Source organism: Diadema antillarum, unplaced genomic scaffold (genome assembly GCF_040938485.1).
Source record: "Diadema antillarum isolate AM-2024a unplaced genomic scaffold, OU_Dant_1.0 seq00002299_RagTag, whole genome shotgun sequence".
In the NCBI taxonomy this organism is placed as follows: domain Eukaryota; kingdom Metazoa; phylum Echinodermata; class Echinoidea; order Diadematoida; family Diadematidae; genus Diadema; species Diadema antillarum.
Window position 1 is genome coordinate 75,308 of NW_027272921.1, and position 25,371 is coordinate 100,678.

Here is a 25,371-nt window from a genome sequence, read left to right on the forward strand (position 1 = left end):
ATAGGGGTTTGCTGCATTGAGGGGGCATTTCACAAAGCATTCTGATATTTTTCTGACACACTGTTACAAGCTACAGAAATCCTTGCATCTGATTGCCTGAGAGCAAATTTGTCCGACAGCTTTGTCGCACAAAATGCTTCCTGAAATGCCCCCAGGATTAGACAGGCAGGCAAAGCTCAAGTATGGAAGCCAGTCTACTGTACTTAACCATATGCAACTTTGTACATGTGGGACTTATTGCAATGAAACGATCATTCATTTTTTGGCTGCCTAAGGACCTCATCAATTACCTCGTCATTTTCTGGCTATGCAGACATTTTTTCATAAAATTACGTAAATGCTTTCACCAATCTTAAAGCATACTTGATCATTCTAACTAACTTTATGGCCGATGTAATTAGTTTTTTCAAACAAAACAGCAGGATTCCTCTTCAAAATACCTTCAGAAAATCACCGTTGTCACAATCCAGCTTCTCACGTGGGAAATGAGACAATGGACTGTACTTACATACAACGTACATCCGGTCATCTCCCTATTGCGATGAATAGTATCGCTCATTATGTCATCGCTAGGTTTCCTACTTTTGAGACAGTTTTTCCAATTGATCAGTAGTTTTAGCCTAAGAAAGCAGCGGAGTTAAATAACCAATAGCAATGAGTTTTATATAGTCATGTAGATTACAGCCCGCACTATCCAATATACTTTGCCCCAAGTTGATACAATATATCGTTCTGGTTTGATCGATGTTGATAACCAGCGAGTACGTACGAAGTCGTGGAAATTTCTTCATTTTCCATGGACTTTTCACAAGAAGTGAAAATGCCTAACCAAATTAAAACTTGAAAAGCAGTGAAGATAAATACTCTCTGGAAAAATTCTTTACATGAAAAGAAAGAAAATTTTGTGTACTTTTCAAATCGCTTTGCCCCCTTCCGTGCCCTCAACAAGAAATATGACATATTTCAACGTATCGCATCAGTATACAAATTTTGATGCCAGAAATTACACGTATAGATAATCCGTGCGTGTGTGCGCACTGCTCGCATACTCCTTATGTCCACAAAGTTTCGCAATGACAATATACCATGTATATCTTAGTAGGCTACAATTGCAACACAGCTGGACCACTACAGAAGGCTGGAAAGAAAAAAGTGTATCAACCTTTACAAATCGTAGTTTACAATATTCACTGGCACATAGGATACAGAGCTATTTACGAGAACACGGCAATGGTCAAGCACATCTACTTCAAAGTGGACGATGGCCCTCTCTATACTTAATGGAAAAAGAGGGGGAGGGGAGGGGGAGGAGGTTGGGGAGACAGAGGGTGGGGTAAGACAGCTGGTTCTATAGCTACATAGGAATTTCGTGTCACCATCACCAAGTATTATCACGTTGTGGGTGTGTGCACACACGTGTAATTCTTCCCTAGCCTACATTTCACCTTCCTCTTCTATGCATCAATCTCTTTTTTCTTCTATTCTTTTTTGTCACAATTCTCTTGCTTGGCTATCGTTTCCCCACACCCGTAGCTTGCAGACAACCATGACTAATTCCCCCAATTTGTCAAAGGGCTGCCAGTGGAAGCCGGCGTGACAAAGAGAATAATGGTGTTGACACAGGGAAAGAGGCTGTTGAGATCGGGATTAATTGAGGAAATTGTGGATGGTGAATGCGGCGGCAAACGCTCTTTAGCGCCACGACAGCATGCGTCAACGTGCCGGCGCCCGTGACTCTCGAGACATTTCATGAAACTTTCATACATCTCAACCTTTGAAGGAATGTGCAACAGCTTGACGAAGCATGACGTAAAGTTTGAAAATGTAAGACATTGGAAACAAAAACAAAGAACACAACATGACAACAATAAAAACAAACCCATGAAACATTGAAGGGGGTGCGCAAAGATACAGTATAAGAATAATATAACTGCTTTTAAATCCTGAACTCAAGATGGCATTGTCTTCATGCACATTCTAAATACCTGCAAATTAGTTGGAAATGTTGATTGTGTGTTAGAGGATTAATTCAAAATGTATATATTTTCTAGGATGTGTCATTCATGTAGATGGAGTGGTAACTGTTCGTAATCCAAGCAAACATGTGCTTGGGTTCTGAAGCACTAAACTGAGATGTCTAACGTTCCTCTACGCTTTAAAGCCATGCTCGGCATCACTCTATCTCTAAGATAAAATATTGAGACCATTTCATCAAATTACAAGCTGTAATGTATTCAACATTTTCAACATTTTGAATGAAATGCTCTAATTCAAAGCACACATATTCATTGTTGCCGGCACATTGAAATAGAAAGTGAATTGCAGCAGGGGGAGGTCTTTGCTGTTGTAAGAGTGCTCATCCTGATAACTGATGCTCTCTTTTGTCAAAGCACCAGGCTACCACTTGCAGTTAAGCGCATGACTTCTCAACAGTGCTGCACATACCTTCACATGATGTCACAAAATGTGGTAGTCTTTCAGGGTTCATACTCTTTCTCATTCATTAAATTCCATGACTTTCCATGACCTTTCTAGCCAGAATTCCATGACTTTTCCATGACTATTATACATTTTTATTTTTTTTTTACATGTTAGACTGAAAATTTGATCTCAAATCAAAGCGAAGCAAAGGACATTGATTATACACATCTCACACAAACAACAGATAAACTTCTAAAATTTGCAATTCCATGACTTTCCATGACCTTTTCATGAAAATATCAGTTTTCCATGCCTTTCAGGGCCTGGAAAAGACTAAGCCAAATTCCATGACTTTCAAGGCTTTCCATGACCTGTATGAACCCTGTCTTTTCTCACCCAGCGATGGCAGCACTACAACTTTTACAAATTCATAACTTTTCAACAGATTGTTTTAACTTTCCTCAAACTTTCAGTGATAAGTTTTACCAAGAATATTGCTGCATTCTATCAATCCACGTTTTGTTTTTCCATCCCCTTTAGTACAAACATCGTGGGGTCAACATTACAGCAACCACACATTATGTCTCAAATGATATAAAAGAAAATAAAGCTATACATTCCTCCAGACAAGATGAAGTAATAAACATACACAGGTGCATACATCTTAAGATTTACTTTCTTTGTGTGCGGGAAAAACAAACAAACAAACAAACTATATAGTTACTGTTCATCCATATATCAGACACCCAGTACGCAGTATTTGGTGATACACCAATATGAAAGGAAAGAAAGCATGAACTCCTTTCTACTCACCAGTCTGTATGCTGAGGTGAATGCACCCAGATAGGCCACGAGACCGGAAGAAATGAGCACGTCACCAGTCAGATTGATGTACAGCTGACCAAGATCTTTTGCGCTCTGGCTCCATCTGGTGAAACAGAGATTTGAGGTTGAGAATGTTTTTTTCTTTTTTTTCTCCCACTGGTCTCCATAGCAACAATACCATGGGACGCAGTCCTATCTGACTGCCTCCGGTTTCCACGTTATCTCTCTCTCCTGATAGAGTCTATGATGCTCTTAAACATTCTTCAGCGTTATATGCACTGCTGGTAAACTGAACAAGCTCCACAAATTTTGGGGAAAATTGTGGCTACCATGACAACACTTTCTCTGACAAACACACACACACACACACACACACACACACACACACACACACAAACACACACAATAAAAGAAAACATGTCTTGCACATCTACACCTCAAAGTCATTATGTCTCCTACATTGTAAGTTTATTCAAATTGCTTCAAAACTGTAGAAAAAGTTCATGACACGAGATTTGCAACGGACCGCCCGATCGACTACACGTGTATGCTGGGGTAAAAAACCAATTCTATCGTTTCCACTTGACCCCCCAACCCCTGACCCCTTTTTCCCCATGGCCCAGGAACTACCCCAGAGAATCTTTGTCTGATAATAAATAATACATACACCAACTTTCAGGGGGAAAAAAAGAGATATCTCAAAACTGCAAAATGACAAAAATATCACAATCTGAGCATTGTCCCTTTGTTCAGTATTCTAATGGAGCTTGGCACAAAGGAGTCAAGAAACTTGCTTGTTCTGTATCGTAACAATCTCAGCCTGTCCCTGACCTCAACACTACATAATTATCATTCAAAGGATGAAGCCCATTATCCATAATTGATTTAGCCTTTTCAACAAGTCTACTTCATGGCAGCAACATAATGAAATTAAAACCCATGCTCAATACCTCACCTCTTTCTCAATCTCCTTTGGACTTAATTATAATTAAATGGTCTTCTGGGAAACATGTTTATACATTGAATGAAGATGATTATTATTATTATTATCTATTTTTGGATGAGATGGCGAGAGTGCAGTTGTCGAGGAATGTTTCTGTCGCCGCCTAACCAGTCTCCAGGGGTTCTCACCTGTCCTTCTCTCCTCCCAGTCCACCAATCAGCTGCTCCGCTCTGTCCAGTTTCTTGGAACACAGGTCCACTTGGTTCTCCAGGTCCAGCTTCTTCTTCTTGTTTGCTTCCAGTTTGTCCTGAGGGAGGACATTTTTGAAACACCCATTAGAAAGTGATGTGTATAATGATGTGGATGTACGATGGCAGACATGATATCTTCACGATGTGATAAAAACATTTTCTACTTCTTTTCTCCTCTTCTTCCTTCACCTACTCCTCCTCTCGCTTGTTTTTCCTTTTCCTCCTTTTCCCCTTCTCCTCCTTTCATCCATCTTTCTCCTCCTCCTCCTTCTCCTTCTTTAAATTTTTCTCCTTCTTCTCCTTCTTCTCCTCCTCCTTTTCCTTTCCCTCCTACTTCTTTCTCTCCTCCATCTTCTCCTTCTTCTTTTCATTACATAATACCATCAAAATCTATATGGCCATTGATTTTACGTCATAGCAATATTATTATCAATATCACTGCTTAACTTACTTAGTCCATTTGATTTGTTATTGATCATGAATTATCACAAAGGAAGATGAAAAGGATGTATGAAAGGATGCATACTCACACATCCTCTGATAAGGTTAGACATTTGTATTATGCAGTCGGACCACACTTTGGCAAATTATCAGCATCACTGCAATACATTTGCTCTTTGCTCTCTTACATTCCTTTCCATTTTAAGTTCACACAGGCAACACACAGCAAAATGTGACTGTATACAACTGTAACTAACAAAGCCTGATACAAGTGTATATCCAATTGTTGTCATGTATCTTCCTCTGTGATTACTTCAGTGAATGGTACAACATATGCTTTGAGTACCAAATAAAATATCATGGGGGGGGGGGAATGACAAAGGAAGATTGATATGAATCCATGCTTTCTAAACTTCCCAGCCCCCCCCCCCCCAAAAAAAAACAAACAAACAAACAAACATGACTTCATCTCTCTTCAGAAACCCCCGCTCACTCTACCTGCAATTTCTGCAGCTTGTCCTGGACTTCCTTGAGGGCGGCGCGTTTCTTCTCCAGACCGTCCATGGCCACCTTGAGCTCAGCCTCGGCCGCCTTGAGGGCCTCCTTCTTGGGCGCGACCACCTTGGCCACCCTGGATGGGTTGTTTTTTATTTGGGAGGATGTTAAAACAGTGGTTTACATGATGTCAAAAGCCACATCTAAAGTGTTAAAAAGCAAACCGCAGTGAACCATTCCAGTGCAAACTGTACCATACAATGCCAGTTTTGGAGCGTTCAAGCGCTCTACGGAGAAAGCGTACCCCCCCCCCCCCCCCCTCCCGAGTTATTTTTGGGCTCAAGTCAGAGGGGACAGAGGGGGTCACATGTTTTGTAGTAACAGGGTCAGGCCCTTGGCACACTTATGCAACTTACAGGTGTCCCTAACAAGGAGAATCAACTCTGTGTATTACAGTGTAGTGCATGCTACGTGCGTGCCTCTCATGCAAACTTCTGTCAATATAACTATGGTACGCTCTTGGAGCACATCGGGAAGAGGTCCACTTTAGGCTTGGTATAGTACGGTACAGTACACTTTTGGAGTATCTGAGTACTCCTCTGGTGAGGGTATGGTACGCTACAAACATAAGTACGGTTAACATTTTGAATGTGACTGATTGTTACAATTCAATTTTTCACAAAAGATGCTGCAGTAACCGAGACAACAGCAACTAGATACTTTCCATGCTCATTCTAGCCGATAGAGACCCCAGATGTTACGTAAGGAACTTGAAATCTGTGAAAGTGTTTCAATCTACCTTTTTTTCTTTCTTTTTTTAGACAGTGCAATTCCCACAGCATTGTGCCAATTTCTGCAACTATGAAGAATCTTACTTTACGATATTATGGGTATCATGCCAAACCTTAGTTCAACAAAGAAACCACTTACATTTTGCAAATCTACATTGTATACTCTGAGATCCAAATGTGTACTGTAATAAAAATCATGTAGATTACCTGAAGACTGTGGAATTCTGTTTGCATTCTACACTGTACATGGTTTTGCAACAGCAGGACTGACCACAGATTACATAGTGCCTTCCAAATATCATTTCGAAATTCAATAACAGGTGTATAGATATACTGTAAAACACAGTACTTTTGTGGTATATAATATTTGCAAATTCGAGCCGACAGCCTTCTTCGCGGCATCAAATTTTCGTGAGTTGCCTCTAACATTCAATGCGTATAGTGTAGACAAGAACTTTCACATCCATTTTAATTTCACAAATCTTGGCTCTCACGAAATTTGCGAAATTAAAATGCACGCGAACATTCCTTGTTTTACAGTAAAGTAAATATCACAAAACAAAAGAGAGAGATAGAAAGAGTGAGAGAGACAGAGAAAAAAAAAATGAGGGGGCGGATGAGAGGCGTATCTGACTGGAACTCACTTGTCGTAGGAGTCCATGGCCCTGCACCACTTACACAGACCCTCGCAGGCAGTGGAGGCTTGGCGGATCTTGTCGGGTTCAAAGTCTGGGTTGGGGATGTACTTGGCGCGGATGGTCTTCATGATGCTCGGTGCAATGTTGTCCTAAAAGAGTCAAAAGCCACGAGCACGAAGGAGCAAATCAGAATAATGAATTAGTCATTAGGATTCATAGCAAAGCATCAAGCTCTTAAAACCCAGACTTCCACTCTATGTCACGACAAAGCAATGTCTCAATGTACAATGTGAAATATAAAATATAATTGCTTACCATTATTTCTGCTGGTCTAATCATCATGAAAATGATGATGCTCTGATCATTTCCAATTTGATCATTATAAGCAATATCAGTCAAAATATACAACTACCATGGCAACAAAGATTTTCTCATCATAATCCCAATCATCGTCAAGTCACAGTAATCAGCATCATTTTCATCATATGTGGGAGATGATGATGCATCCTAATGTTTCTTATCACGCATTTTCAATTTCATTCCATGATTTTAGTAAAACGTTGATGTGCCATAACCTTGCCATCATCATATTTTAATTGCGGATTTCAATCTTATTCTCTGATTTCAGTGACACAGTTTTGCCTGTTGAAGACTTGTTCCGAGTATACTCGGGCAGGTGCCTAATGATGTATTGGAAATGCGTGTTGTAGCAAAATCAAACCATCCTCAACGGTTAATGTGTCCTCACCTTGTCATAGTCGTGCAGACTCTGCAGGAACTTCATGTCACCGAGGAGCCTCTTGGAGGGGCCCCAGAAGTCCTCAATCTTCTTGCCGGACCCGCCCGGATCCGGGATGCGGTCCGGCTTGATGTTCTTCAGGATGCAGACGGCCTCCATCACAAGTCGCACGCCGGCTGGCGGGTTCTTCATCGCCTTCACCATGGTGATGTCCTAGATCAAGGAATGTTGGGGGGAGGGAGGGGCATGTTAATTGGTATGTTTCTAAACTGGGCTCAAGAATGATGTAGTCAATCAGAACTGGAATACTGTTGTGAGTCACATGTGTACTTTTTATTTTCTTACTAGCATGCACAGTAGTGGAAAAAAGTGGGCAGTAAAAGAGTGTAACTGCATTACGTGTAAAATCGTAAGGCAAATTACAGATTGCTTGGTCTAGCTGCTAGTGGTGTTCAAAACGCCAGCATGCGTAACTAGCTGTGCAATAAGAGCGAGTGCCTACAAATTGTACAGATGTGCACACAGCACGAACCTAAACAAATGCCAAATACGGGCAATCAAAGAGCTGCCCAGTGTTATGTAATACAGAGTTTTATCAACTGATGTCATAGTTCATAGACCTATTGTATACAAGTCATGTGTATATCAAAGTAGAGAAGCACTCTGAGGGTGCAGAATTCTGCCAAGTAGCCCCACTTCCACCACTGATCTTGTTCTTCTATAGAGATAGACAGGTAGGGCTATTGTTTGTTTTTTTTTTCTATGTTTTATTTCAAAGTGTATGAAATGGATCACGGTAAAGAAAAGTGAGATGCTTTCCACAACTTTTGAAAGATGTGGCTTTTGCCTGGAATACGTACAAATGTAGGAATCTTTCATTTCATTGCGCATTGACTTCAAATAGTCTATCCAAAAAGAAATCGAACCATGGTACACTCACCTGGGAAATTCTTTAATCATTTCAGTATATTTATACTCAAGCCCATTTGAGAAAGTGGATCATACAAGAAACTGATCCACATGAATTGGACAACACAAATGTAAATCTACACATCAGTAATTAAAAATGATACAAAATTATGTGATTATTCTCTGATGACTGATATGTTTGTTTGAACTGCACGGGCATAACATTTCTTTCCTTGAAACTTTTTGAGCACTCTCTGGTAAGATACTCCGAGGTTTGATTATTGCAGATTTATAATGCTGTTGAACAAAAAACAAAAAAGGAGGAGGGGAAATAGAGGATATGATGCGAGGAGGATACACAAAAATAAATGATTGTTGCCTCAATTGATTTCGTTTTTATTTCATTTCTTCCTCGACACATTTGCCTGAATGAAATCTTGAGATGTGAAACAGCTATCGAGAACTCAAATGTTCAATTCCTGAGTACTCCTTACTGCCCATGGTCAAGGTAGACATGACTTGAAAGGAGAAAATGATGTTCATGATTAACCAAGAAATTTTGCACCGTCGCTGTATGAGCACAAGACCACGAGTAGAAATGTGCAAGCTGGGCTTAATCATTAATGATATTAACATATTCCTTGACAGAACTGGAAATCATGTGCTGTTGTTTCTCTGAATTACAGGGAAGACAGCATTTGGGAGGTGATGTAAAGTTAGTGATGATGTGGTTCAGTTCATATTAGTGTTTTTTAACTCCACCAAGGAAGGAGGTTATGTTTTCATTGGCGTTAGTTTGTTTGTTTGTTTGTCTGTCTGTGTGTAATACCTCTAAAAATTTGTGAATGGATGTAGATGAAACTTCCAGGAAAGGTCGAGAATGACACAAGGGACAAATGTTTTCAATTTTGGTAGTGATCAGGGAATTTGTATGGATTTTATGAAGGATTTCCCATATTTTGGTAAGTAGGGTTTAAGAACTTCGGAGTTCAAGCTGCACATTTTTCATGGTTTCCATGTGCGCACATAAAGTGTGTGCTACGCTCCTGCAAGGCACTGCACAGCTGGAGCTGGTGATGTAACAAAAGGCTTCAGTATTGGGAAATGGGGCGATTTTAAGCATGCATACATGTAGTACACTCACTGTGTGAGTAGAAATCACAGATCTCATTTGAACAGCAAGATTAGTAGTTAGAAATGAGCTGTTTGGCGGAGGTCTGCGCTCCCAGAGTTCTGTTATGACTGTAGCTTAACCCTAAAAAGACTGGGCTATTTTGGTAGCTCGAAAGACTGGGGGGGGGGGGGGGGGGGGGGGGGCCTCAAGGGCCCCCCCTAAGATCTCGGCCGTGGATCGCGCGATCGCCGCGGAACTTTGCACAATGGTAGTGTGCGATGTAATCTACAAGATTGTGTTTTCAAATTTTCCAAAATAGTCTTCTTTTATTTTATTTTGATTAATTATGATAATTTATGCAAGAAATCAGAATCTTTCATCTAAATCAGTAAATAAAGCTCCAAAAGTGCTCATTTTTGGTATAATTAATCTTTGTGGCATTCTTAGCAAATGTACTTGAAAAAAAATTCGGTATCAAAATTAATTTCTTATTTATTTTATTGTTTCATGAATTTCTTATATATTTCTTTGTTTTTTCGACCTTTTGTTTTTGTTGTTTTTTGTAACAAAATTTGTCACAGACACTTTTTGAAGCATAATACTCCTAAAACAAACTAATTTTAGCCATTGAGAGTAAAAATAAGCATATTTATATGAACCATGTGAAAAAACTCAATTTGCATTGACTTTGTACACAAAATCACATTTTTGAGCCATTTTCGGCCTCACGTGCATGTACAAAAAGTCATGTAACTTCAGAACCGTACCCCCAGGCGTCACAAATTTGGTGTCAAAATGTGCGGGAAACTCAAAAGAAAAAAGTCATGGAGCATCGCGGCGATAGCATTGCAGGTTGCAGAGTAATCGTGCGAAATGTCGAGGGGGGGCCTCCGAGGCCCCCCCCCCCCCCCCCAGTGCAGTTAGGGTTAAAACTTTGGCATTTACAATGCTATTTGTTCAAGATGACCTAGACACTTGTAGGATCTTGACTGTTAGTATCAGGTTAAACAATCCAACTCCATATTCAAGTTGATTCTACTGAATACAGTACTGTACAAGTGGAAATTTTTGCATGTAAAAAATTTACATGCACTTCGCACAACCAGAAACAAGAGCAAAAATAAAATCATGCAAATACTTAAATCTGCTTCCTATATGTTCCAGTAGTTTATGTCTCAATTTCGGAGAATTAAAACATGTAAAACTCATCTAACTCAGCTGCGCATGAAAACTTACTCACGCAAATATATCCACTTTTACAGTACGACCAGACAAACTGAATGAAATAAGCCTCGATTCAGATGAAATTTAAACTAAAAATAATTAACTTAGATGATAAAGTCGCAACTTCAAAACTGTTCAATTGACTTGTGCACAAAAACATCATAACGACTTTCTGTCCTTCCAAATATAAGAAGTGAAAGGTTCACCACACTGGAAAAGATGTACACTGCTGCAGGTGCTCCTATTTTATAAAGGCAGTTTTTTTAGGCACGTTTTCCAAATATTTCACAATAATCAGTTGACTCACAAAATATGCCCGGAAATGAAAACACTGCAATCTCTATAGTGCATACGGCATTTACTGGAGATGGTTATCTACAGACAATCTGCTGCAAAGTCTGAAATTTTCGCGTGCTTGAAACTTTTGAGAATTTGACATGGAGCCAATATTTGTGAAAGTAAAATGCACGCAAAAGTATTTTGTCTACACAATGCATTGACTGCCACTGGCAATTGGCGAGAAGTTCATGCAGCAAAAAAAGGCCATCAGCTCCAATCCGTGAAGACTTTGTGCCGTACATGTAAATGTTTCTGGGTCTAATACAGCATGAGCAGATCCCGAGAGGGACGGTACCTGGTTCGTCAGGGTGTTGAGGGCAGCCAGGGCCGACTCAAGGACGGGCAGGGCTACAGCCAGGTCGGCGTCACACTCATCCTTGATGGCTTTGGCTGCCATGGCCTGTTTGTTGGCGACCTCCTCGTCAGCTTTCACGATCTGTATGAGGACAAATGTTTGGATCCAGAGTGTACTCTTGAATACAGGAACTGGCCACACACACACACACACACACACACACACACACACACACACACAAAAGTGGGCACCCTCCTACAAAACCGACATCGTCCTTAGGTGAAGACAAATCTACCAACAAAATGCTTGAATATCAAATTTTCCTGCCACAAATGAAATTTCTACCTATTCATTAAAGGACTCCCTCCCCTCAAAAAAAAAAGGAAAAAGAAAAAGAAGATGCGGGGTGAAATCAATTAGTCCATCATGCTCCTATCTGGATAAGAATTCTGTTTGTTTGTCGATATATAATATATATATTTTTTTTAATTCTAAAATTCTGGTCACTCTTTGAAGCTTTGTAAGTCAAAATGTTTAAGATTGTGAAGCACAATCAAGCATCATCAAAGATGAAAAGCAACCATGTAGATACTTTTATTTCCTCTCCAAAACCTGCACTTTTAAGACTCAAATGTCAGACTCCAATGCAATGCAAGGCAATGCAATACACAATCCATAGTTTCACCGGTTAAAGACCATCCCGAGAATACTCGGGCAGCTGTTTATGGGAAATATGTTACAGCAAAATCAGTCCGTCCTCAACAGTTAATTAAGAAAAAGTGTTTTGAGACCTGAGACTGCAACAGTCGAGGATTTCCTGATATTCTAATGGTAAGTCATTACACAGTTTACGCGCTGCACATGCAGGCAAATGCTCAGTCTCCTAAATGTTATTCTTGTTTTAGATATTGGAATTTGTAGAAGACAATTAGTGTCTTTCGGACTTTTGCAGATTATGTGTACGTCAGAATACTGGTATATCGAAACTCCCGCTGCAGTCCGCCCGTACCTTCTCCGTCTTGGCGACCTCGATGGACTCCTTCTCGATGATGACCATAATCTCGTCGACCTCCTTGCTAGCGACCACCAGCTGGGGCTGCAGCTCTTCAAGCTCCTTCTGCATGGTGGAGACCTGGGAGGCGGCCGAGTTGAGCTTTTCCAGACCCACCTCGTAGCGCCTCTTGCTGCGGTACACTTCCCTGTACACCGACAGACAAGGCGGAGATAACTTTATTAGCTTCACAAGGAAGCTGGCCTAACTTTAAGGGTCGTATTATATTCCTTTTGCAATGTCACAAAACTTTGCATGCTTGAAGAATAATGTCTTCCAACATTATGCATGAAATCTTACGGGAACACATCTCCAGTTTTTTTTTCTTTTTTTTAAAGAATGAAAAACTTAGCCCATGTCATTCAAGATTATAAGAATATGCTTCCCTTTGTAACGAGAATAACATTGGGAACTTTTTTCCTTTTTCGTCTAGAAATTAACTGGAGTATACATGTGTATAGTATTGCTTCCTCCTCTATCATAAAGAAGTATTGAGTTTTTTTTTTTTTTTTGGGGGGGGGGGTTTCTGGAGACAGGTCTGAATTGCGTACAACCTTTATGAAATATGATCTCATGAAAAGAATCAGGGCTGCAATTATCAGGGCTGCAAAAGGGACACACAAACTTTAAGCTACTGTAAAACGAGGAATGTTTGCGTGCATTTTAATTTCGCGAATTTCATGAGAACCAAGATTCGCGAAATTAAAATGCACGCGAAAGCTCTTGCCTACACTATGCATTGAATGCCAGCAGAGGCACTTTGCGAAAATTTCATGCTGTGAAAGAGGCCGTCGGCTCCAATACATGAACATTTCATGCCGCTAGAATATCATGTTTGACAGTAACTTATAGCTAACTAACCTTGATGACAGCAGTGTGATGAAGGCCTCTAATTTCAAGTTAGAGACTGTGTGAATGGAACTGGAGGTTAGCAACACTACCGATGCAGCAGAAATAAGTTAGGTTCCCATGGAGCTGTCTTGATTTAAAGACAATTTGAAGTTAGCTATCTGTGATGGCAGTGATGCCCCTAGGGAGTCCAACTTGAAGTTACAGATTGTGTGAACAAAACTCTAAGTTTATAGCACAACGCTCCTAACTGCAAGAAATCTTACGGATAGGACATGCTTTCACATTTTGCAGCTTAAATCATGGAATGTAAGAAGAATTTCAACTCAGCAGACATACCAAAAAAATGGGTTTATGTAAACCCATACGAATATACATAACATAATCATCACAAAAGGACTGCTCTCACCCCCAAAAAAACCAAGGAAATATAATCTAATCTACAACTGTCACATCACTGTAGTTGCATGGGACATATATTTCTGTGAACATAAATCAATGAAAGTAAACAAATAATAAGAAGTGAGATTTTTGTTTTCATGGATCGAAGAACTAAGGGCAAAAAGCTTACATCCTCTTCTTGTTGAGCAGCGTCTTAAAGGTGTTGATCAGCTCCAGGTAGGAGGTGGGCGTCACGTAGTTGTGGCGCTCCAGCTCGTCCTTGAACTTCTGGGAGAGGTTGCGGGTGGTGGTGTGGAACATCTTGCAGGTGTTGATGCAGCCCTCCTTGATGTCATCGTCCATTTCGACCTCGTCCAGGAATCGGCTAGCCACGGCCTGCAGGGCATCCTCCGGCCATGACTGACGGGGGAGGGGTGGGGGGGGGGGGTGGGGAGAAAGTCAAGATCAGAATACTTTGCATTAATCAGTCTAGATGATTTTTAATAGTCTAGCAACACTAATGTACAAAGAATAAGGCAGTAGATTACTACTTCAATGAAGTTTGTAGCAACAACAATGGAAAGCCATGAAAAACATTAACAACAAGATAGATATACTAATATTGTTGTTATCACAATTGTTATTATCTTTTCTCATTGTTGTTATCATAATCATTATCACATCATTATTACCAACACAATTTCTGCTATTAATCATTTCATATAATTTGTTATTGGAATATTTTAAACAAAAGTAGCACCATCTTCACTGAGCATAGTCACTAAAATCATAGAAATATCTTGAGCTGGAAAATTTATCTCTGTTGATGGCTCTATGTCAGTGATCAAGGCTTCATCAGATAGTCTGTTCACGAGACTGAATTTTGTCTTTCACTAGAAATCTAACCACAGTTACAAACTAAGCTGCATAAATGGTCAAATTCCATTCTTCTTTGTGTGTGTATTTACTCTTTTATTCTTTTTATTTGAGAGGAATTGAAACAAGCAAAAGAGGAAAAAATCTGAAGCGCTGGTGGTATGCCTGACCTGGAACCAATCGATGGTGCAGCAGTTGACGAGCGAGGGGAACTTCCTGAGCCGGTTTCGGAAGGCGTCTCCGATGGGGCTCATTGCCAGGACGATGTGAAGCTGTTCTCGCACGCGCTCAATGAAGAGGTTGAAGAGGGCGATGGGGGAACCATCCGTTTGCTTACTCTTATCGCGTTGCCTGAGAGAAGGGATTATAGAAATGATAAGAACTTGGTACCTCACCTCAAAATGATGGCAAGATGGGGAAACTTGGTTTCAATTAATTTCACAAAAAGTTTTGCATAATCTCTTCTCAAATATTGAACACTTCTCAAAATCTGTGATTATGTGAAATAAAATCATGTATGAATGGACACGCTGATAGATATGATAACGGACATACATGTACATTGTCCTTTGTATATGCATTTTTTTTAAAAATTACAATACTTACATAATTACTCATCACTAAGATAAAAACCTCTACTCCCTAAACCTCAAGTTAAGTTGAGCACTCTCACAGAGTGGATTTGGCACAATATAAGTCCTAACTTTAGTGCATGATCATTATTATCATTATTAACTACATCTTGACATTGTCAAAAGCGATATGATTTTTTTATAAAGTTGACAGGCCACACTTGCATACTGGTATGTGGGGGTGAGTGACTTCAGAAATTGAACATTAAGAGGCCATTGAAGTATGAAGTAGAAAAATTACAGATAGCAAAAGCAGACTTCTTAAAATTTTCCATGTTTGACCAATAAGGTAAAAACAATGTCTGCTTCCCAGATTTCCAAGATACACACAATCACTGGTGACCCACCCACCTGTCAATCACCCGCATCTTCTCACAGATCTCGGCTTTCTCGTCAGTCGCGAAGAGGTTGGGCACCTCACCAGCATTCAGAAGGTTGTTGATGTCCTCAAGGAAAGATTCTTGCTTAATCTGGGGGAAAGACCGACAAATATTTACTGAATCAGTGATGAGACTCCCTTTTTTCAGATATGAGCTTTTGACATGTTTCAAGGCTGTATGAAGCAATTGGATGGAATAACTGGAAGCAAAGCTCAGTGGAGAGTAAACACAGTAATGTGCATGAGACAATAGAAACGTCTTTAATATTGTACTTCCACGGACCCCTTTTATCTACTCGCTCACCTAATCTGTTCAGTTCACTTTACAGCTAGTAGATGACTCAACACAAGACAAAGGAAGAAAAGGCACAGAGTAAACTTTGAAATTATCAAATGTGGAAATAACAAAACAAAATTTGCATACAATTTCTGTTGCAATCTCAACCCAACAGAGGAACAGAGGAAAATAAATGGCAGTATCTAAAGTACTAGTCCTCAAATCAAGACCAGTGCAATTTTTGATACCGCAGTCTCCACTCTGCTCCAAAATGAGTCAACTGGACATAAGGGCATCGTTTCACGAAAGTTGTCAGCCCTAGCAAGTTCTGGGTCTCTGACAACTTCAGTAAAATCCTTGGTTTTGATTGGCTGAGAAGCTCTGGTCACTGACTGTAACTATGGTGATTGTCAGACACTGACACCTTGTCAGGGCTGCTAACTTTCATGAAAATAATGGTGCCCTGGTGTGTGCTGCCCTCACCTGTGTGTCTGAGAAGAGGAAGACTCCGTGCTGCTCTCCCTCGGTGGACTTCCTCAAGATGACCTTGAGGTCCTCACGCCACTCCACTGAAGTGTAGTTCTTGGAAATCTCCACCTTGAGGATGCAGGTGATAAGAGATAGTATGACATTAATGATACAGCACTCGGGAAAAGCTTCTGGATAATGTAAATTTCTGACCATATTTATTGTGTTTTGCCCCTGTTCTGTATTTATTGAACCAGCCTGCATACCAACTTTAATCTGTACATAGGGCCTACAGCAAACTGGTAGTAGTGGTCTACGTTTTTGCATGGGCCCAAAGGTGTTGCTTGAACATAGTTACTATCAGGCAGGTACCATTAAGAGCAATATGTCGCTTGGCTTGCTACACTGTTCCTGTGTACAGGTGGATACCAAGGGGTGCTACAATGTACCACATATTAGAGCTCTACAGTTTTGTTTGCCACGTTGAAACAGCTACAGCTGTATCAAAGAACATTGGATCCCTACATCAATTAAATGATTTGAAACTGGTCTGTGGAGTTTAAATCTCCAGCATCATCAGCCCTGCATGGTTTTTAGGAATACTGTAAGGTCCTTGTATCTCAATATATTGTTTGTGGTTGTGTCAGTGTGTTTTTGTTTTTGTTTTTTTTGAGGGGGGGTTAAAATTCATGAATATCCAATTACACACTTCAGATTAATGCCCACCCCCCCCCCCTCCATCCCCGAAAAGAAAGTGCAACTGACCTCAAAGAGCTCATAGTCCGCCATGTGAGCAGCCAGGTGGGTAAGGGAGTGACGGCCACTACCTCCCACGCCTACCAGCAGACAGTGACCCTTGGGCTGCTTGATGACACGCGAGATGCGGGATACGTGCTCAATGGCAAACCTGGACGGGAGAAAGAGATGTTAGTATCCTCCATAAAAAGATGTGACGAAATCTGCTTATAGGATGAGTGGAAAGCCTTGCTTAGTCTGAGCTACACTGCCACACACTATTATGATTAGAGCTTCTGAAGATTCCAGTTATACATTCAAGTTTCTAAATGAGTGAAGCTGCATTGCTAATTGTATGGCTGAATTAGTCTACCTTCAACCTTCTTCACTGACCTGAACATGACGAGGTTCATCGGCTTCTTGCTCATGGCGTTGAACTCCTCCAGGTGGCTCTCCACGATGACGCGCAGCTTCTCCACATCCGTCACCTCGATGTAGTTCTTGTTCTCGTTCTTCGGGTCGGTGAAGTCGCAGAACATGAGGCTGCGGAGGTCGTCCTCCTCCACTTTACCGTCCGAGTTGGAGTCCAGGTGCTCGAAGAGGACGTGGAAGTTCTCCTTCAGGTGGTTCTGCACGATCTCCATGACGCACTCCGTGGTCCACTTGCGGTCGTCGTCATCCACGAGACGGTCATAGTACACGCGGAAGACCTGAAGCATGGTTCAGAGTTGGAAAGGCAAGATATTACAGACATGATTACTTGTTGTTAGGTGTGGTATTATTGAATCACTGGCAAGCACACAGTGTTAAAGTGGATCCTTTTATGTGATTACTATTTTCTCAGGGTTGGTTTTTCATTGGGTCACTTTAAGTGAATTCCATATTTGCAACAATTCTGCATAATCATTTGATATTTCCACAAGACGTTTGTGTGTTTGCACTTTTGCTCTAGTTCTATAGAGGGTGACATTTGCAAGTATACAACTGTATTCACACTTTGAAATATCTGAAGCAGTCACAAAACTTGAAATTCTCTGACCCTAGGAGGGCAGAATACCTCACTGCATTCAAGCCAAAATTGCTTTTAAAGTTCCAATGTTATTTTTCAATTCATCACACTTTTTTTTGCAATTCTATGCAAAGAAAAAAAAAAACCAAAACAAAACAAAACGAATTCACTATGGTTCCATGATAAGCATTTACTAGAGAGAAATATTCAACTCATCACTTCCTTCACATGTGAATCAAAGTTAGGAATTAGACTTTATCAAAGACGACTAGAAGCTGACCTCATGGACCCATAGACGCTTCATGACGGCCGGAGACTCGCAGTAGTCGGGGATAGACAGGAGTACGCCCTGGATGACGCGGGCGAAGTCTCGCAGGTTGAAGAGGTAGTGGGACTTGGCCGGCGTGGGCAGCAGGTTCTTCATGGTGGCATTGTAGACCTCCGCGGTGGCAGCCACGATCTGGTTCACGATGGGCTCAAACTCTTTGGAGAAGCCCCTAATAAAGATTATACCAAACAAAGAATAGATCAAATGAGATTAAAGTAAAGAAGTCTCCTCAAGATAAAATGCAAAAAACAGACAAACAACAAAGATTTCATGTTGACTTCAAGATGCCCACTGAATACGGATGAAGTACAGTTGTATTTGAATAGATTCGTTAGGACGTTAACACAATAGAGACATGGTAATGAGACTTAATTCTACTTTAACAGGTGGTTAAATAAGATGCCTGGATGTCTTTAACAATGAACACTCAGTCATTGCACAGTGAGGTGAATTGTTGATGGTGGGAAATGAAAGCATCCTTTAAACCCAACATCACATTGGACTTTAATTGTAAATTCTCTGCAACATGATCCCTACATTTCCTCCTCTCAACTTTGAGATTCAATGTATTTTTTTTCTTGTTAATTTTCTGTTTGTGTCATGTGATTGAAAGAAAGTCGTTTGGGGGAAAAAAAAAACATTTTCATTAACCCGTTGAGGACGAGTCCCAAGTATACTCGGGCAGGGGTCTATGGGAAATGCATGTTGTAACAAAATCAACCCGTTATCAATGGGTTAAGGAGAAGAAACCATATCAAGGAGAAAGCTTACCAAGTGATACATTGATCTAAGACCAGAGCAGAATATAGATTAACCCTTAGTGTGCTTACAGTGTTGATTAGCACACAAAATATCTTGGTGTTTATACACTAATCTTAAGTCCCTGACAGAGCAACTCACCTGGCCGAGATGTGCCAAGCCATGATGTTGGTGAAGATGCTGACCATGGTGGTATCATCAAACTCGTTGATAGTCATCGTATTGAAGTGGCGGAGGAATCTGGGAGTAACGGGATTTCGGCCACCACCTTTTAGTACGCAACAAGAAACATGCAATTATGTAATATTTACATTGTACACATCATCATGTATACAATTTCGGTCTTCCACAGACACCACTAAAATATACCTGGTGTGTATTTCCTTCAATTGTCAGAATTTGGTGGTAACTTTTGGCAAAACATGATGAGCATTATGTGAACATCTGTTTTACCCCTCACAGAGATAAACATCTTCTCACAGACATATCATGTCTAACAAGTATGACAACTGAAATAACAACGCACGCATAGCAGAATTCTACTAAGGAACTCCATCACTAGATATCAGATTGAGAATGAAAGTTGCTGCAATAGCAACACAAAGACACAGGGGGCCCAAATTCATCATGTTTGGGAATCTTTGACAACTTTCTATGGAGAGCTAAATCTAACCACACAAAGACTCTGCCTAAGATAATTTACAAAGCCAGACAGTGAAAGGATGGCAAGACGAACCTGGAGGCCCCATGGCGGCCATGATCTGGATGTCGATGAGCTTCATAGCGGTGCAGTCCTTGAGGTCGTACCAATTCCAGTGGTCCATCCACTGGCGCAGCAGCTCAATGGGAGGCTGGGCCCCGTACTCCTCACGGGCTGGCATGTTTAGATCGTCCACAAACACAACCTGGTGAGCAGAGCAGCCAAAAATGAAATAATTTCAGATTCCATTTATAACTGAAATCCCGTCATAATCTGCATGTTTTCATAATCCTTTGAAAGTACATAGCAAATATCAAATGTAGACTAAAGATCGTTCTTTGTGGACTAAGTACATACATGTACACTAATCTTTATTTCAAATGAATGAATTCAAACATCAAGTTGTTTTCTTTGCAATTGTTTGACAGACTGCCCTTCATCAATGTACATGAACATTGATTATTCTGTGTTTTAGTAGCAGCCACGATAAAAAAACATGGGCATACATACTCGGGATGGACTCAAAATAATTATCTCCTGATTGCTAGAACGGCATTGTACCCCTCAGACTACCAAGCTCCTGCGCAACAGCCTGTGCTGGTTCTGATCCCTTTACAGCAGCGGGTGCTGCATATTCATTCTATATAAAGCAAACAGTTTTGAATACATCTTCACAAAGTCACTTTCAAGCCCATTCTCTTGTAAACCAAAAGTAGTCAAAAGGACTCTGTGAGACAAATTTGAAATCGTTCAAGGATGGGTTTTCAGGACCAGAGAAGACAGCTAACAAGACCTATTTTCACCATTCTCCCCGACTTACAGTCTTCTTGCCGAACGGCGGTCCAAACACTCCCTTCCTGCGCTTGTCCAGCTTGGACATGATGATGTCCTGGGTCTGGTTGGCCGAGGTCTGGGCAGAGAAGTTGATGATGTTGGGTTTGAAGACCTCCTTGTCCAGGTTGTTCAGAAGAAATTCCTGTCAAGAACAAGAATGGAATGATTATGATGACATGCGGCATGCTTCATTTGGTGCAAGAATAAATTGATTTCAACATTTTTTTTTTTTTTTTTTTTTTTTTTTTTGGGGGGGGGGGGTCCATCTCTAATAAAATTACCAGTCTTGGTAGATGTTCTATAAATGACATGAAGTTTGAATGTTTCCATTGGACAGGGTTCCAGGTCTGATGAAATCTCATTTCTTGCTGGATGTAGCATGAAATGAGCTGAAGTCGGCCTCATCAAGAAAAATGACAGTTTACAGATGTTACAATTTACGATATCCTGACAAAGCAATGAAATGGGTAACAAAATTTCACTGCTACTTGTGCACTGCAGTGCCACAGCACTTCTGCTTTTCCACTAGACATCAGATTCAATGGAGAACTTTTCAGGAAAAGGTTTGTAACTACAGAATTTACAGATTTGTTTTACAGTATGCCGAAATAATATGGCTTTCTAAATTTCACTAATTTTCACTCATCCATGAAATGACAACATTTCGTCAACGAAATGACTGATTTCGTAACGAAATAGGCCATGCGAAACTTGGCGCCCCATAGAAAACTACGGTCTTTGTCCATGGTTTAAACCATGGATAAGATTGTACCACCTTTGTGAATTCAGGCCTAATAGTCTAGTAATCACACACAATGGACCAATGTTTGTATTCAGTCAAATTAGTCAGTAGCACTCACTGCGTGCTGCCTGAATACTTACTGTCACATAGACTGATTTTCCTGTTCCTGTAGGTCCAACAAAGAGGCAAGGCTTCTGGTGGGTTACCAGCATCTTCATAAGGGCGGTGTAGCGAACCGTGTCGATGGTGGGCACGATGATTGAGTTAACGGCCGCATCTTTGGGGATGGGCGGGGCCTCTCTGATCTCCTCGGTCCAGAGCTCCCAACGTCCAGCATCCTTTCAAAGAAACATCATCCAAAAATATACAATGAAAAGTTATCTGTCAATATAAAACTTGCAATTAAAGGGCACTCACAATAATTGTTTTTCTTTGTTGCTGCTTTTGCATTCACAATGCATATATTTCTGTATTAAGCTAGTTTATAATTTTTTTCTTACCTTTGAACACAATCATGCATATGAGATGGCATTTCTGCGATAGAATGTTCAAAGAAGCCTTGCAAAGCATTTTCTCCAGGACAAAAATTTTTACTGTACTACAGCATTTGTCAAGGAATGAATAATCTAATTTTGTGCTCTCTGTTATTGATCAATACACAAAGTCACACATACAGCATGTAGGACACCATAAAGCCAAGAGTTTGTCAGATTTATGGCATCCATTTTGACAGGGTCAAGCATAGACAAACACAGGAGAACAGCAAAATAAAGCTGCAGCAGTTATCTCCTCCACTCACCTCCTTGACAAATCTGTAATCGTAAACAGTGCCCTCTTTGGGGAAGGGCAGGGTGAAGGACTTGATGGGAGGGTCAACAAACTCTATGATGCGGTACTTGCTCCTCGACTCCTCGGAGAGACCGCCCTCTATGATCTCGCGCAGGAGAAGGTCGAACTTGACGCGACCTTCACCGGAAATGCTGGCGCCAATGGACCACACAAAGGAGAACAGGTAGATACCCTGGAAAAGAAGAAGAGAAAAAAAGGGAGACATGAATTACATTCAGAAATTCTATTGGCAAATTAGGTTGTATCATATCTCTATTTGAAGTCACTCTTACAGTAACAGAGCTCTCTTGCTTCATTCCTTTTTTCTTTGCATTTCACAAAAACTTTAGATAATTACATCATTCTGTCTTTCAATAACTGGTTTACAAATAGATGCTGTAAAAGAACAAAACAGAACCATGGTATTAATGCTACTCTATGATTATGAAAACGGCACAGACTAATAATGAGCCTCCAAAGAACTATGTCATTTCTGATGTCATTAGGTTGAAATTTTCCCCAAATTCTACCATACTTACGCTGAATGGATCATCACATCTTTATCCATTTGCAATCTCATTTCAAAAAATGTCTATCAAAAGTTGGACTGCCACCAACAATGGTAATAAATTGATTTCCAAATTTCCTTCATTGATGTATCAAAATAATAAAATACGCTACATGACATTTTGGTTTGAGTTTGGAGTAGTGTGCTGTGATTATCTTGCTACCTATATCGTTTTGTCAGGTTAATTTTCCTCTGGGGGGAATGATTTTACGGTGTACCTCAATCCAGCCGACGATGGTGCGCTCGTCCATCTTGCCCATGGCGGCTTCATCCTGGAACTCGTCAAACATGCACTCCATGAGGTTCATCAGGGACTTGACCAGATTGGTGTCATTGGTAGGTGACAGTTCCTGTAAAGGAGAGGGGGAGGGGGGTAGATTGAGAGAGTCCAGCACATCATGAACATAAAACTTAAAGACCTGCTGGCGTGGGTAGTGAAGGTTTGAGCCCAAATAAATTGATCTTCATTTGCTGACCATGGGGGTATATTCCATGACTATTGCAGGCCTGCTGGAATAAAATTTCCCATCAGCAAATCATATGTGAACCAAAGCATATTATGCTCATCAATAACTTTCAACTTCATTTAAGATTCTTCAGCTGCATTTCTGCTGTGTAGAATTTTTGAACTGATTCAAGTCGGCCAGCCATCCCATCACATGGTCTCTCCTGACGCTACCAGGTTTTCAACCCTTTGAGGACGAGTCCCAAGTATATTCGGGCAAATGTCTATGGGAAATGTGTGTTATAGCAAAATCAGCCCGTCCTCAATAGGTTAAGGTTTCAGGGTTCAATGTACTTTCACACCGATTCCCGATAGTTTGTTGGTAATGTGTATGTAGAGGTAGACAGCCAGACCTTTGATGCAGGAATGGAGCTAGGCACTGGGACAGACAATCTGACACACAAAAAGACAAACAAAGAGTCATGTGCAATACAATGGCTAAGTTAGGAGATTGATATGCAACAGTCTTTGTTGAATGAAAACTCGGATCAAGTACTATGACATAGCATGCAGTATTCCGCAAAAAGACACCTGTAGAGATGACTTACCTTGACACCACTCTTGCGGACGAATTCGAGAGAGGCGGGCAGCATGCGGTCAAACATGTCCGTTATGAGCTTCTTGTGCGTGTCGTTGAAGCCGGCCGGGAGTGTGTTGATCCAGGACACCATGAGAGGGCGCCATCCAAGCATGTGGGGCTCCATGTAGATCATACCGCAGCGAGACACCTGAGAAAAAAATGAAAGAAACGGGGCACATTATTTACTACTTCTCCACGTCTAGTACATTACTGTTTTCACACAGATTACAGCTTGTAAGGGTCCATGATTAGAAAACAATATGGGGACAAAAGAAGATATTTATCTTCCTATTACATGCAGATATTGGTACAAGTTGAGAACCTACTGCAAAGCTTATACTTGTATCTATACAATCTTATGTGTGTATGTGTGTGTGTGTGTGTGTGTGTGTGTGTGTGTTCGTAGGTGGGTGTGGGCGTAGTGGCTCTACCCACCTGCCTAAATACAAACTGTACTTATTAATGGGTTGAGAAAGACATCACATGGTAGCTGTCTTGTACATGTATATCAAATGTGACAATAAAACAGACAGAGAAATTTTTCTACCAAGAATGGTTTCTCAAGATAAATCTCATGGCACTTAAAGGACAAGTTCACCTTTATAAACATAATGATTGAGAAAATGCAACAATATTAGTAGAACACATCAGTGAAAGTTTGAGGAAAATTGGACAATCGATGCAAAAGTTATGAATTTTTTAAATTTTTGTGCTGGAACCGCTGGATGAGGAGACTACTACAGCTTGTGAGTCATATGCGTACAACAGTATAAAGAAAATATAAAAGAAAATTCAACATATGTTCACTTTTTTCGCATAATAAAAGAGCAATTGACTTGCCTCTTTCTAAAGGCAGGGGGAATAATATTACCCATAACATTTATCGGTAACGAGACAGGGGAATGTATACTTTTTTCAAAAGATGGAATTTTGTGAAATTCTCTTTATATTTTCCTTATATTGTTGTACGCATGTGACATCTAAGTTATTCATACACTGCAGTAGTCTTCTCATCCAGCGGGTACTGCACAAAAACTTCAAAAATTCATAACTTTTGAACGGATTGTCTGATTTTCCTCAAACTTGCAATGATGTGTTCTACTAATATTGCTACATTCTCTCAATCCTTATGTTTATGAAGGTGAACTTGTCCTTTAATATTTTAGATCCAGATGAACATTTTGGGGAAAATCCAAAAGAAAGTTTCTCACCGTGGCGGGAGAGGCCACCTCCAGATCTTTGGGCTCAAAGATGAGGTTGGTCGTCGGGGCCAGCTGGATGATCTCACCGCTCATCAGACAGAGCTTCTTGTTGTCATCCAGCACAGTGTTCATGTTCTCGATCCAGATGGCGTCGATGGGGCCGTCAAAGATGAGCCACTTTCTGTCCGGGGTCTGGAGAGTAGAGAGAGAGAGGGGGCGATGAAAGGAAATGCACAATAGGCC

General features: G+C 40.6%; 1 protein-coding gene across 1 annotated transcript in view; it reads right to left on the bottom strand.

The window, feature by feature from the left end:
• The window catches only part of LOC139714501 (dynein axonemal heavy chain 7-like), a 136,827-nt gene that overhangs the window by 64,709 nt on the left and 46,747 nt on the right, over positions 1-25,371 (bottom strand). The window contains exons 34-55 of the mRNA XM_071626208.1: positions 25,138-25,320; positions 23,895-24,074; positions 23,060-23,191; positions 22,245-22,466; positions 21,586-21,783; positions 20,690-20,845; positions 19,906-20,074; positions 19,311-19,437; positions 18,363-18,579; positions 17,467-17,783; positions 17,104-17,245; positions 16,354-16,467; positions 15,566-15,684; positions 14,753-14,933; positions 13,897-14,126; positions 12,435-12,624; positions 11,426-11,566; positions 7,554-7,757; positions 6,812-6,954; positions 5,380-5,512; positions 4,378-4,496; positions 3,235-3,349 (exon numbers count right to left, since the gene is read on the bottom strand). Coding sequence (XP_071482309.1) covers positions 3,235-3,349; positions 4,378-4,496; positions 5,380-5,512; positions 6,812-6,954; positions 7,554-7,757; positions 11,426-11,566; positions 12,435-12,624; positions 13,897-14,126; positions 14,753-14,933; positions 15,566-15,684; positions 16,354-16,467; positions 17,104-17,245; positions 17,467-17,783; positions 18,363-18,579; positions 19,311-19,437; positions 19,906-20,074; positions 20,690-20,845; positions 21,586-21,783; positions 22,245-22,466; positions 23,060-23,191; positions 23,895-24,074; positions 25,138-25,320 — 3,732 coding nt within the window. The remainder of the gene's footprint in view (positions 1-3,234; positions 3,350-4,377; positions 4,497-5,379; positions 5,513-6,811; positions 6,955-7,553; positions 7,758-11,425; positions 11,567-12,434; positions 12,625-13,896; positions 14,127-14,752; positions 14,934-15,565; positions 15,685-16,353; positions 16,468-17,103; positions 17,246-17,466; positions 17,784-18,362; positions 18,580-19,310; positions 19,438-19,905; positions 20,075-20,689; positions 20,846-21,585; positions 21,784-22,244; positions 22,467-23,059; positions 23,192-23,894; positions 24,075-25,137; positions 25,321-25,371) is intronic.